The 13,747-nt window shown below is 43.8% G+C and overlaps 2 protein-coding genes across 15 annotated transcripts in view; one reads left to right on the forward strand and one right to left on the reverse strand.

The window, feature by feature from the left end:
• Positions 1-13,747, reverse strand: part of LOC139550602 (uncharacterized) — a 14,490-nt gene continuing 743 nt past the window's right edge. Inside the window, exons 1-4 of one of the 8 annotated variants that reach the window (XM_071361591.1) lie at positions 13,369-13,507; positions 2,506-2,781; positions 623-721; positions 1-387 (exon numbers count right to left, since the gene is read on the reverse strand). In XM_071361591.1, coding sequence (XP_071217692.1) covers positions 284-387; positions 623-721; positions 2,506-2,781; positions 13,369-13,507 — 618 coding nt within the window. In that variant the 3' untranslated portion in view covers positions 1-283. Of the gene's footprint in view, positions 388-622; positions 737-2,505; positions 2,782-2,996; positions 7,020-13,287; positions 13,508-13,747 lie in introns of those variants that run through there. The other 7 variants (XM_071361590.1, XM_071361596.1, XM_071361594.1 and 4 more) reach the window with 7 other exon arrangements.
• LOC139550600 (protein-L-isoaspartate O-methyltransferase domain-containing protein 1-like) overlaps positions 13,588-13,747 on the forward strand; it is a 24,523-nt gene continuing 24,363 nt past the window's right edge. For 3 of the 7 annotated variants that reach the window (XM_071361586.1, XM_071361584.1, XM_071361583.1), the window contains exon 1: positions 13,623-13,744. The gene's annotated coding sequence lies outside the window, so the exon portion shown is untranslated. Of the gene's footprint in view, positions 13,745-13,747 lie in introns of all 7 variants that reach the window. The other 4 variants (XM_071361585.1, XM_071361589.1, XM_071361588.1 and 1 more) reach the window with 4 other exon arrangements.

Here is a 13,747-nt window from a genome sequence, read left to right on the forward strand (position 1 = left end):
TGGAGAAAAAAACTGTTTATTGCAGGAGCAGTACAGGTTTGAAGAAATAATTATACCAAATAGTTAATCATGTAGGCTAAGTTATATCTAAGTTTATCTAAGTTATAATTGAACAAACACAATACACAGATCAAAACCAACTGTTCCATCAACATTTTAAACTAAGATCACTGGCACTTGAAGTTGATTTACAGCGTTCCACAGCATGTGCTGTTAAAATTCAACAATAGCTGGAAGCAAAGCCGCATGGCAGCATGTTATAAGCTTGAGAGCCATACTGTATTCAGCGGAGCCTGCAGGCTAGAACCAGAGCTATAGTGGTCACCATGAGGATGAGAAATATAGCCTTCAACAGTAGGTACCACACCATCACAACATCTAGAACACCTGAGAGAGAGATAAAGGGAGAGCAAGAGCGAAAGAGAGAGAAAGAGATAATGTAGAAAAGAGAAAGAAAGAAAATAAAGAAATGTCGAAAAGAGAGACAGACAGGAAAGAGAGAGAGAAATAGAGACATTAAAATCATTGAAAAGACGAGGACATTTTTCTCATTAATATCATTGATGCTGGGTGGTGAACTTATAGGGCTGCTAAACCATGTGGATGGGAAATAACATCTCACCTTGTCTGGAAACCCCAACCCTATCCACCTCGCAGGGTATGTGCTTTGGCTCTACTGTGGGCTCAAGGGTATTGACAGAGGGCCCAGAGGTAGGGAGGTCTAGGGGGAAAGAAACTGATCAAAACATTTTAAACTCAGCAACAAAAGAAACGTCCTCTCACTGTCAACTGCGTTTCTTTTCAGCAAACTTAACATGTAAATATTTGTATGAACATAACAAGATTCAACAAGTGAGACATAAACTGAACAAGTTCCACAGACATGTGACTAACATAAATTGAATAATGTGGCCCTGAACAAAGAGGGGTCAAAATCAAAAGTAACAGTCAGTATCTGGTGTGGCCACGAGCTGCATTAAGTACTGCAGTGCATCTCCTCATGGACTGCACCAGATTTGCCAGTTCTGTGAGATGTTACCCCACTCTTCCACCAAGGTGCCTGCAAGTTCCTGGACATTTCTGGCCCTAGCCCTCACTCTCCGATCCAACAGGTCCCAGACGTGCTCAATGGGATTGAGATCCGGGCTCTTCACTGGCCATGGCAGAACACTGACATTCCTGTCTTGCAGGAAATCACGCACAGAACAAGCAGTACGGCTGGTGGCATTGTCATGCTGGAGGGTCATTTCAGGATGAGCCTGCAGGAAGGCTACCACATGAGAGAGGATGTTTTCCCTGTAACGCACAGCGTTGAGATTGCCTGCAATGACAACAAGCTCAGTCCGATGATGCTGTGACACACCGCCCCAGACAATGACGGACCCTCCACCTCCAAATCGATCCCACTCCAGAGTACAGGCCTCGGTGTAACGCTCATTCCTTCGACGAGAAACGCGAATCCGACCATCACCCCTGGTGAGACAAAACCGTGACTCGTCAGTGAAGAGCACTTTTTGCCAGTCCTGTCTGGTCCAGCGACGGTGGTTTGTGCCCATAAGTGATGTTGTTGCCGGTGATGTCTGGTGAGGACCTGCCTTTCAACAGGCCTACAGGCCCTTAGTCCAGCCTCTCTCAGCCTATTGAGGACAGTCTGAGCACTGGTGGAGGGATTGTGCGTTCCTGGTGTAACTCGGGCAGGTGTTGATGCCATCCTGTACCTGTCCCGCAGGTGTGATGTTCGGATGTACCGATCCTGTGCAGGTGTTGTTACATGTGGTCTGCCACTGTGAGGACGATCAGCTGTCCGTCCTGTCTCCCTGTAGCGCTGTCTTAGGCGTCTCACAGTACAGACATTGCAATTTATTGCCCTGGCCACATCTGCAGTCCTCATGCCTCCTTGCAGCATGCCTAAGGCACGTTCACACAGATGAGCAGGGACCCTGGGTATCTTTCTTTTGGTGTTTTTCAGAGTCAGTAGAAAGGCCTCTTTAGTGTCCTAAGCTTTCATAACTGTGACCTTAATTGCCTACCGTCTGTAAGCTGTTAGTGTCTTAACGACCGTTCCACAGGTGCATGTTCATTAATTGTTTATGCTTTATTGAACAAGCATGGGAAACAGTGTTTAAACCCTTTACAATGAAGATCTGTGAAGTTATTTGGATTTGTACGAATTATCTTTCTTTTTTCGCTGAGTTTATAAAGATACATACAGATGTGTAACCGTCTGGGTAATCTGCGTGCTACAAGGCTGCATTAACACACTGAGCTGAAGCCTAGGTATTAGCTCAGGGTGATACATAAATATTCAGGTCTATGACAATTGTACACATCACACATGCCTAAATGTGGTATGTTTTTATTTGACTCTTATTATTGATATTGATTATTGTACTGTAATGTTGAGGGAGATAGCACAAAAGCATTTCACTGCCCCTTTTACACCTGCTGTAAACTGTGTATGTGACAAATAAAATAAAATTTGATTGGATTTTGATTTGATCTTACCTCCCACTGTAATAACAGCTGTGGTGCCCAGGGCATCAGGTGGTTCTGTCCTACAGCTATAGTTCCCACTGTCCTTCTCTCCAGCTCCACTCACATGCATAGACAGAGTAATGTTGGGCAGGATGGAGCTAGCGTTAAGTAGCACCTGGCCATCCTTCCACCACTGCATCGCATGGCTGGGCTGCAGGCAGACAAACTCACAGGCCAGGCTGAAGCTGTGGCCCGGACGGATTGTTTGGTCCACATGGGCTGAGTTGATGGAGGTGTAACAGTGACCTATAAATCCCAAAACATCCACTTGTTATAAGATAACACTTGTGTTAAGCTTGTTATAACCACTTATAAGCTTGTTATAACTACTTGTTAGGCTATAAGCAAAGATTGTCCAAGCTCTATTTCCTATTTATCCATCCTGACAGAGAGAATTGACCTTAGAAAGACAACATACTCCTTTCCACTAAAAGCCTATGACTGGCTGTGCCTAGACTTACCTCTTACTTGGACCAAGAGAAAAGCTATCCTTAAGATCAAGCACATAATGTCAATCAGTCCCGTTTGTGATATATGTCAGTCTGTCCTTTTTACAGCTTGATGTGTGGACTGAGTCCCTTCAGACACAGAAAGGCAGTGTGGAAACTACCTATAGGGTGACCTAACAGTTACTCAGGAAACGCAGGTCTGAGTAGCTCTCATGATAAACCAGCAGATGGTTTGATAACACTGACCAACAGATCACATCCTCTTGCAATTCATTCTATTGCAAACTTGCAAAGTTTAAAGTGGAAGTTTAAAGGAGTATATTTTCCTATACAGTAGGGTCTATGACAGTAGAGAGAGAGAGGCAGACAGAGAGAGAGAGAGAGAGCTTCACATTCATTTGTTCTCTCTCTTTGATGTTTTCACCTTTGAGTCCCCAGGTAAACATTTCCCCTGAATCCATCTTTACCAGGCTATTTCTACTTGTTCATTTTCCAGAGAACGCATAGAGCCCCGTGTTGATTATCCCTTTTATCCCATGGCTTTAATTTAACACATATGCCACTAGAAATGTGTTCAACATCAAATAAGTAGCTAGCAAGTTAGTTTACTAGATAGCTACAGTAGTTACCTTGGTCACCAAACAGATTTGCTAATTTAGCTAAACAACCATGAGTCCTAGCTTGCTATTATGAAAATCGAATTCCCAATGACAACAATGCTTTAAATTAGAGCAGATCAAACATAGAACATGTAAGAATGAACTATAGCCATTGAATTCTACCATGCTGATATACCGTGCATATGTAAGGGATAATCAACCAGGGACTATGCGTAGCCAACCAAACCATCAGTCCTAGCTTGACATTATGAATATTTAATTCAATGCCAATAACATTAATGTTTTCAATTCGACTTTTGCTTTCAAAAGCTGCTCAAAACAAAGAACATGCAAGAATGAACTAGCCATTGAATTCTACCATGCTGATATACACTATATATACAAAAGTATGTGGCCACCCCTTCAAATTAATGGATTCGGCTATTTCAGCCACACCCGTTGCTGACAGGAGTTACTCTTAAGAATCGGACCATTTTTTAGAAATTTTCGCCAAAAATGACATGCCCAAATCTAACTGCCTGTAGCTCAGACCTGAAGCAAGGATATGCATATTCTTGATACCATTTGAAAGGAAACACTTTGACGTTTGTGGACATGTGAAATTAATGTAGGAGAATATAACACATTAGATCTGGTAAAAGATAATACAAATAAAAAAAACATGCGTTTTTCTTTGTTCCATCATCTTTGAAATGCAAGAGAAAAGCCATAATGTACTGTTCCACTAGATGGCAGCAGATTATGTGCAAAGTTTTAGACTGATTCAAGGAACCATTGCATTTCGGTTCAAAATGTTGTATCAAGACTGCCCAAATGTGCCTAATTGGTTTATTAATACATTTTCAAGTTCATAACGGTGCACGCTCCTCAAACAATAGCATGGTATTATTGCACTGTAATAGCTAATGTAAATTGGACAGTGCAGTTAAATTAACAAGAATTAAAGTTTTCTGCCCATATCAGATATGTCTATGTCCTGGGAAATGTTCTTGATACTTACATCCTCATGCTAATCACGTTAGCCTATGTTAGCTCAACCGTCCCGTAGAGGTTACAATCAAGCACACAGATATGCAATCTACATAGAAAAACATTGGCAGTAGAATGGCCTTAAGAGCTCACTGCTTCAGTCGGCGTTCCAATTCATCCCAAAGGTGTTCGATGGGGTTGAGGCCAGGGCTCTGTGCAGGCCAGTGAAGTTCTTTCACACCGATTTCGATTGTATGGACCTCACTTTGTGCATGCGGGCATTGTCATGCTGAAACAGGAAAGGGCCTTCCCCAAACTGTTGCCACAAAGTTGGACGCACAGAATCGTCTAGAATGTCATTGTATGCTGTAGTGTCCCTTCACTGGATCTAAGGGGCCTAGCCCAAACCATGAAAAACAGCCCCAGACCATTATTCCTCCTCCACCAAATTTTACAGTTGGCACTGTAGCGTTCTCCTGGCATCCGCCAACCCATATTTGTCCGTCGGACTGCCAGATGGTGAAGCGTAATTCATCACTCCAGAGAACACTTTCCACTGCTCCAGAGTCCAATGGCAGCAAGCCTTACACCACTCCAGCCAACGCTTAGTATTGCGCATGGTGATCTTAGGCTTGTGTGCGGCTGCTCGGCCATGGAAACCCATTTCATGATGCTCCCGACAACAGTTCTGGTACTGACGTTGCTTCCAGATATAGTTTGGAACTTGGTAGTGAGTGTTGCAAACAAGGACAGATGATTTTTACCCGTTTTGCACTTCAGCACTCTGTGGTCCCTTACGAAATTGTGTGGCCTACCTACCACTTTACAGCTGAGCTGTTGTTGTTCCTAGACATTTCCACTTCACAATAACAGCACTGCCGGTTGATCGAGGAAGCTCCAGCAAGGCAGAAATTTGACGAACTGACTTGTTGGAAAGGTGGCATCCTATGACGGTGCCATGTTGAAAGTCATTGAGCTCTTCAGTAAGGCCATTCTACTACCTATGTTTGTCTATGGAGATGGAATGGTTGTGTGCTCGATTTTATACACCTGTCAGCAGCAGGTGTGGCTAAAATAGCCCAATCCACTAATTTGAAGGGGTGCCCACATACTTTTGAATATATACTGTACGTCAATCTGTCTTTTTCACAGCTTGATGTGTGCACTGAGTACCTTCAGACACAGAAAGGAAGTGTGGAAACTACATATAGAGTTTATGACCTCACACTTACTCAGGAAACACAGGTCTGAGTAGCTCTCATGATAAACAAGCAGATGGTATGATAACACTGACCAACAGATCACATCCTCTTGCAATTGATACTATTGCAAACTTTAAAGTTGAAGTTTAAAGGAGTATAATAGCCTATATAATAGGGTATATCATAGTAGAGAGAGAGAGAGAGAGATTCACATTAATTTGATCTCTGATGTTTTCACCTCTGAGTCCCCAGGTAAACATTTCCTTTGAATCCATCTTTACCAGGCCATTTCTACAGTAGGGAAAAACACACATCTATCTGTCTACATCTGCTAACCACCGTGTGACATGTTAACATCCTCTCAGCTGTGTTCCTTCGGCTTGGAGAAACTGCTGGTAGGCTAGTCAACCACTTCACAAACTAGCTGCATCCCAGGTGGCACAAACATCTGGCCTGATTCCTGCATGCCAGATCTAAAACTGGCAGCCGGATCCGGCCCGAGTCTGAAATGAATGACGGTATAGAATAGGCCTGAGTCATTTGGGCCCGATCTGGCAGCCAGAACTGAGCCAAAGCTGCCATTTTAGGCCCAGCAATGGCCCGAATTCACTCGATTTTATTTAAATAGATGAAATTGACTTTGTGTGGCTTTCATCCCTCAACAGGCACTATTTATGTACAGTAGCATGGATGTATCCAAATAAATGTCACTAGAAAACAGCTTAAACAAATGCAAATGCAGCTACTTTGATGTTATTCTATCTGCAGAGTTGACACGACTGTGTTAGCCATAATTGGCTACCTAGCAAGCAAGGGATGAGAACATCGCAAGCCTACAGAGCAATCAAACAAATAGAATGAACAACAAGTCCTCTTCTCTAGCAACTTAACCGATAGAACTAACAACCTGGTTTAGTGGAAGGCTGAAATAGTATGAATTTACTTACCAAAATTAAAATCTCAATGAAAACATGTCATTTTTACCAGTAAATGTGTGCTTGTTTTCTATGGCAACAGTGGTTTAAGTGGGATAAACTCCTCCGCTCTGTACATTATCTGGAATTAATCAACTCGGTCATTATCAGGTCGTCCATTATTTCCAGATAATGTACAAAGTGTCAGTGTTTATCCCTTACATGTATGTATGTATGTATGTATGTACAGTGGGGAGAACAAGTATTTGATACACTGACGATTTTGCAGGTTTTCCTACTTACAAAGCATGTAGAGGTCTGTAATTTTTATCATAGGTACACTTCAACTGTGAGAGACGGAATCTAAAACAAAAATCCAGGAAATCACATTGTATGATTTTTAAGTAATTAATTTGCATTTTATTGCATGACATAAGTATTTGATCACCTACCAACCAGTAAGAATTCCGGGTCTCACAGACCTGTTAGTTTATCTTTAAGAAGCCCTCCTGTTCTCCACTCATTACCTGTATTAACTGCACCTGTTTGAACTCGTTACCTGTATAAAAGACACCAGTCCACACACTCAATCAAACAGACTCCAACCTCTCCACAATGGCCAAGACCAGAGAGCTGTGTAAGGACATCAGGGATCAAATTGTAGACCTGCACAAGGCTGGGATGGGCTACAGGACAATAGGCAAGCAGCTTGGTGAGAAGGCAACAACTGTTGGCGCAATTATTATAAAATGGAAGAAGTTCAAGATGACGGTCAATCACCCTCGGTCTGGGGCTCCATGCAAGATCTCACCTCGTGGGGCATCAATGATCATGAGGAAGGTGAGGGATCAGCCCAGAACTACACGGCAGGACCTGGTCAATGACCTGAAGAGAGCTGGGACCACAGTCTCAAAGAAAACCATTAGTAACACACTACGCCGTCATGGATTAAAATCCTGCAGCGCACGCAAGGTTCCCCTGCTCAAGCCAGCGCATGTCCAGGCCCGTCTGAAGTTTGCCAATGACCATCTGGATGATGCAGAGGAGGAATGGGAGAAGGTCATGTGGTCTGATGAGACAAAAATAGAGCTTTTTGGTCTAAACTCCACTCGCCGTGTTTGGAGGAAGAAGAAGGATGAGTACAACCCCAAGAACACCATCCCAACCGTGAAGCATGGAGTTGGAAACATCATTCTTTGGGGATGCTTTTTTCAAAGGGGACAGGACGACTGCACCGTATTGAGGGGAGGATGGATGGGGCCATGTATCGCGAGATCTTGGCCAACAACCTCCTTCCCTCAGTAAGAGCATTGAAGATGGGTCGTGGCTGGGTCTTCCAGCATGACAACGACCCGAAACACACAGCCAGGGCAACTAAGGAGTGGCTCCGTAAGAAGCATCTCAAGGTCCTGGAGTGGCCTAGCCAGTCTCCAGACCTGAACCCAATAGAAAATCTTTGGAGGGAGCTGAAAGTCCATATTGCCCAGCGACAGCCCCGAAACCTGAAGGATCTGGAGAAGGTCTGTATGAAGGAGTGGGCCAAAATCCCTGCTGCAGTGTGTGCAAACCTGGTCAAGAACTACAGGAAATGTTTGATCTCTGTAATTGCAAACAAAGGTTTCTGTACCAATTATTAAGTTCTGCTTTTCTGATGTATCAAATACTTATGTCATGCAATAAAATGCAAATTATTTACTTAAAAATCATAAAATGTGATTTTCTGGATTTTTGTTTTAGATTCCGTCTCTCACAGTTGAAGTGTACCTACGATAAGAATTACAGACCTCTACATGCTTTCTAAGTAGGAAAACCTGCAAAATCGGCAGTGTATCAAATACTTATTCTCCCCACTGTATGTATGTATGTATGTATGTATGTATGTAAACTCAGCAATAAAAGAAACGTCCCTTTTTCAGGACCCTGTCTTTCAAAGATAATTCGTACAAATCCAAATAACTCCACAGATCTTCATTGTAAAGGGTTTAAACACCGTTTCCCATGCTTGTTCAATGAACCATAAACAATTAATGAACATGCACCTGTGGAACGGTCGTTAAGACACTAACAGCTTACAGACGGTAGGCAATTAAGGTCACAGTTATGAAAGCTTAGGACACTAAAGAGGCCTTTCTACTGACTCTGAAAAACACCAAAAGAAAGATGCCCAGGGTCCCTGCTCATCTGCGTGAGCGTGCCTTAGGCATGCTGCAAGGAGGCATGAGGACTGCAGATGTGGCCAGGGCAATAAATTGCAATGTTCGTACTGTGAGATGCCTAAGACAGCGCTACAGGGAGACAGGACGGACAGCTGATTGTCCTCGCAGTGGCAGAGTACGTGTAACAACACCTGCACAGGATGGGTACATCCGAACATTACACCTGCGGGACAGGTACAGGATGGCAGCAACAACTGCCCGAGTTACACCAGGAACGCACAATCCCTTCATCAGTGCACAGACTGTCCCCAATAGGCTGAGAGAGGCTGGACTGAGGGCTTGTAGGCCTGTTGTAAGGCAGGTCCTCACCAGACATCACCGGCAACAACGTCGCCTATGGGCACAAACCCACTGTCGCTGGACCAGACAGAACTGACAAAAACTGTTCTTCACTCACGAGTCGCGGTTGTCTCAGCAGGGGTGATGGTCGGATTTGCGTTTCTCGTCGAAGGAATGAGCGTTACACCAAGGCCTGTACTCTGGAGTGGGATCGATTTGGAGGTGGAGGGTCCGTCATGGTCTGGGGCGGTGTGTCACAGCATCATCGGACTGAGCTTGTTGTCATTGCAGGCGATCTCAACGCTGTGCGTTACAGGGAAGACATCCTCCTCCTTCATGTGGTACCCTTCCTGCAGGCTCATCCTGTCATGACCCTCCAGCATGACAATGCCACCAGTCATACTGCTCGTTCTGTGTGTAATTTCCTGGCCAGCCATGGCCAGCGAAGAGCCCAGAGCTCAATCCAATTGAGCACGTCTGGGACCTGTTGGATCAGAGTGAGGGCTAGGGCCATTCCCCCCAGAAATGTCCAGGAATTTGCAGGTGCCTTGGTGGAAGAGTGGGGTAACATCTCACAGCAAGAACTGGCAAATCTGGTGCAGTCCATGAGGAGGAGATGCACTGCAGTACTTAATGCAGCTGGTGGCCACACCAGATACCGACTGTTACTTTTGATTTTGAGCCCACTTTGTTCAGGGACACATTATTCCACTTCTGTTAGTCACATGTCTGTGGAACTTGTTCAGTTTGTCTCACTTGTTGAATCTTATGTTCATACAAATATTACCACATGTTAAGTTGGCTGAAAATAAACGCAGTTGACAGTGAGAGGACGTTCATTTTTTTGCTGAGTTTATGTGTGTATGTAAATGTTTGTCTCTCTGGTTCTATCTGCCCTTTCCTTGCTGTGTTCAGTCCTCTCCTTTCTGCCTCTGTCTGGTGCAAGCTGCAGCCACTTTATGACAAACTTCTGTATCTCAATCTGTAGCCTTGGATGTAAAAGTGTTTCTCCTTTTGAGTAAAACAAAAAAAGTTCAAAATAAGTAGTCACTGAAATCCTAGGAATCACAATCCAGGCCTCAGGTTTCCAATTTCAACACTGAGTCAAACAGATCAAGAGATATGTGCCTGTTGTAGCGCTCCCTTGTGGTCAATCTGAACATGCTTGCATATGTTGAGTCTTGACAGGGTTTGTAACATGTGTACTGGTGTATATACATTTATGTGCCAGCCCACGCCCACATTAAGGTTTATTGGTCAGTTGTTTGACATACTAGTCTGGAAAATATTGCGTTGAAAGACGTTGGTCCATAGATGCCATACAGTACATTCGGATAGTATTCAGACCCCTTGACTTTTTCCACATTTTGTTACGTTACAGCCTTATTATAAAATTTATTAAATAAATAAAAATCCTCATCAATTTACAGATAATGACAAAGTGAAAACAGGTTTTTAGACATTTTTGCAAATTGATTAAACAAACAGAAATACCTTATTTACATAAGTATTCAGACCCTTTGCTATGAGACTCGAAATTGAGCTCAGGTGCATCCTGTTTCCATTGATCATCCTTGAAATGTTTCTACAACTTCATTGGAGTCAACCTGTGGTAAATTAAATTGATTGGACATGATTTGGAAAGGCACACACACCTGTCAATATAAGGTCCCACAGTTGACAATGCACGTCAGAGCAAAAACCAAGCCATGAGATCGAAGGAATTGTCGGTAGAGCTGTGTCGAGGATTGTGTCGAGGCACAGATCTGGGGAAGGGTACCAAAACATTTCCGCAGCATTGAAGGTCCACAAGAACACAGTGGCCTCCATCATTCTTAAATGGAAGAAGTTTGGAACCACTAAGACTCTTCCTAGAGCTGGCCGCCCGGCCAAACTAGGCAATCGGGGGAGAAGGGCCTTGGTCAAGGAGGCGGCCAAGAAACCGATGGTCACTCTGACAGAGCTCCAGAGTTCCTCTGTGGAGAATGGAGAACCTTCCAGAAGGACAACCATCTCTGCAGCACTCCACCAATCAGGCCTTTATAGTAGAGTGGCAAGACGGAAGCCTAAAGGACTCTCAGACCATGAAAAACAAGATTCTCTGGTCTGATGAAACCAAGATTGAACTCTTTGGCCTGAATGCCAACCATCACGTCTGGAGGAAACCTGGCACCATCCCTACCGTGAAGCATGGTGGTGGCAGAATCCTTCTGTGGGGAGGTTTTTCAGCGACAGAGACTTGGAGACTAGTCAGGACCAAGGGAAAGGTGAACAGAGCAAAGTACAGAGAGATCCTTGATGAAAACCTGCTCCAGAGCACTCAGGACCTCAGACAGGGTGAAGGTTCACTTCCCAACAGGACAATGACCCTAAGCACACAGCGAAGACAACGCAGAAGTGGCTTCAGCCAGAGCCCGGACTTGAACGATAGAACATCTTTGGAGAGACCTGAAAATAGCTGTGCAGAGATGCTCCCCATCCAACCTGACAGAGCTTGAGAGGATCTGCAGAGAAGAATGCGAGAAACTCCCCAAATACAGGTGCCAAGCTTGTAGCGTCAAACCCAAGACTCGAGGCTGTAGTCGCTGCCAAAAGGTGCTTCACCCACGCTGATGGTTTTGTTACTTTGCTGACCATACCACTCTGCTCTTGATTGACCAATGTCTCTTTCAGCTGGTCAAGCACATCATATGGGATTTTCCTACATCCATGAACAACAGGAGGGACTTTTGGATCAATGTAGATGTGGTGCAGGCCTGGAAACTCAGAGTCCTTTAATAAATCTTCTTTGGGATTGGTGTCCCATCCACGGGACAGTTCAGCTAACGTAGGCTAATGCGATTAGCATGAGGTTGTAAGTAACAAGAACATTTCCCAGGACATAGACATATCTGATATTGGCAGAAAGCTTAAATTCTTGTTAATCTAACTGCACTGTCCAATTTACAGTAATTATTACAGTGAAAGAATAGCATGTTATTGTTTGAGAGTGCACAATTTTGAACATGAAAAGTTATTCATAAACGCAAGTTTGTGTGCCAGCCAGCATCTTTTTTGAGCGCTTGTGTCACTGCACCTATGAACAACATGTCCACTTCCTTGACCTCTGTTTCAAAAGGAGCAACATCTGTCCCTGACCTCCACACAGCTGCAAAGTGATTTATCTTGCCACATTTTTTACATTCAACATTGAATGCAGGACACCTCTTTGGTTTGTGTGTTTTTCCACAAGTCTTTGTCTGCTGCTCGCTGGTTGAGCATGGGGGCGGCCTTTATTCTGACTGTGCTCATGATTGTATAATGGCGGCCCTTTTGTTCCATAGCATGCACAAACTGTTCTGTGCTATTGCTAGCCAACATACAGTATCAGTCAAAACTTGACACACCAGTGTAACGGATGTGAAATGGCTAGCTAGTTAGCGGGTACGCGCTAGTAGCGTTTCAATCAGTTACGTCACTTGCTCTGAAACCTATTAGTAGTGTTGCCCCTTGCTCTGCAAGGGCCGCGGCTTTTGTGGAGCGATGGGTAACGACGCTTCGTGGGTGACCGTTGTTGATGTGTGCAGAGGGTCCCTGGTTCGCGCCCGAGGTCGGGGCGAGGGGACGTACTAAAGTTATACTGTTACACCTACTCATTCAAGGGTTTTTCTTTATTTTCACTATTTTCTACATTGTAGAATAATGGTGAAGACGTCAAAACTATGAAATAACACATGGAATCATGTAGTAACCCAAAAAAGTGTTAAACAAATAGAAATATATTTCAAAATATATTTTAGATTATTCAAAGTAGCCACCCTTTGCCTTGACAGCTTTGCACACTCTTGCCATTCTCTTAACCAGCTTCACCTGGAATGATTTTCCAACAGTCTTGAAGGAGTTCCCACATATGCTGAGTACTTGTTGGCTGCTATTCTACAATGTAGAAAATTGTAAAAATAAAGAAAACCCTGGAATGAGTAGATGTCAACTTTTGACTGGTACTGTAGCCCAAGTTGATGTAATTTATTTTGTACAGCAAACATGTATTGCCTTAGCTAGGGTTAAATCTGAAATGGAGAGGAGTTTCTCTTATTCCACTATCAGTGGCGATAAACACATACCCGTTAGCATTAGATCCTCGGTGTCTTTGAACTCACAACCGCGTGTTCTCAGTCTCAGTTAGGTTGTACACTTGTCAATACCTGCCTGTTCATTGAAGTTGTGTGCCCAAAATTGATGTCTCTCGAACACAGTATTACTGCGTGGTGCACAGTAGTTGTCCAATGCCTTCATCACCTCGGCCAGTTTCTTGTTTTCTGGGTCGGCATATGTGTTCTCCATCGTGTTGTATATCTCCAGCTCGTCTAAAAACTGCTATTTTCCTAGCCGTGGGCTTGTCATTTATCCCTCTGGCTAAGTAGTAGAAGTTCAGTCTTTGTTTACATTTCTTGCAAGGATTCCAGTCAATAACAACGGAGAAGGTGGTGTAAACGACTGCATTGCTGCTCATCCCAAACTACATAGCTATTGGGACTGCGTTGAACCATTTGACTCTGCGCTGTGAGTATTTTCCAATCTGTA

The sequence above is a fragment of the Salvelinus alpinus genome, chromosome 23 (genome assembly GCF_045679555.1).
Source record: "Salvelinus alpinus chromosome 23, SLU_Salpinus.1, whole genome shotgun sequence".
Classification (NCBI taxonomy): domain Eukaryota; kingdom Metazoa; phylum Chordata; class Actinopteri; order Salmoniformes; family Salmonidae; genus Salvelinus; species Salvelinus alpinus.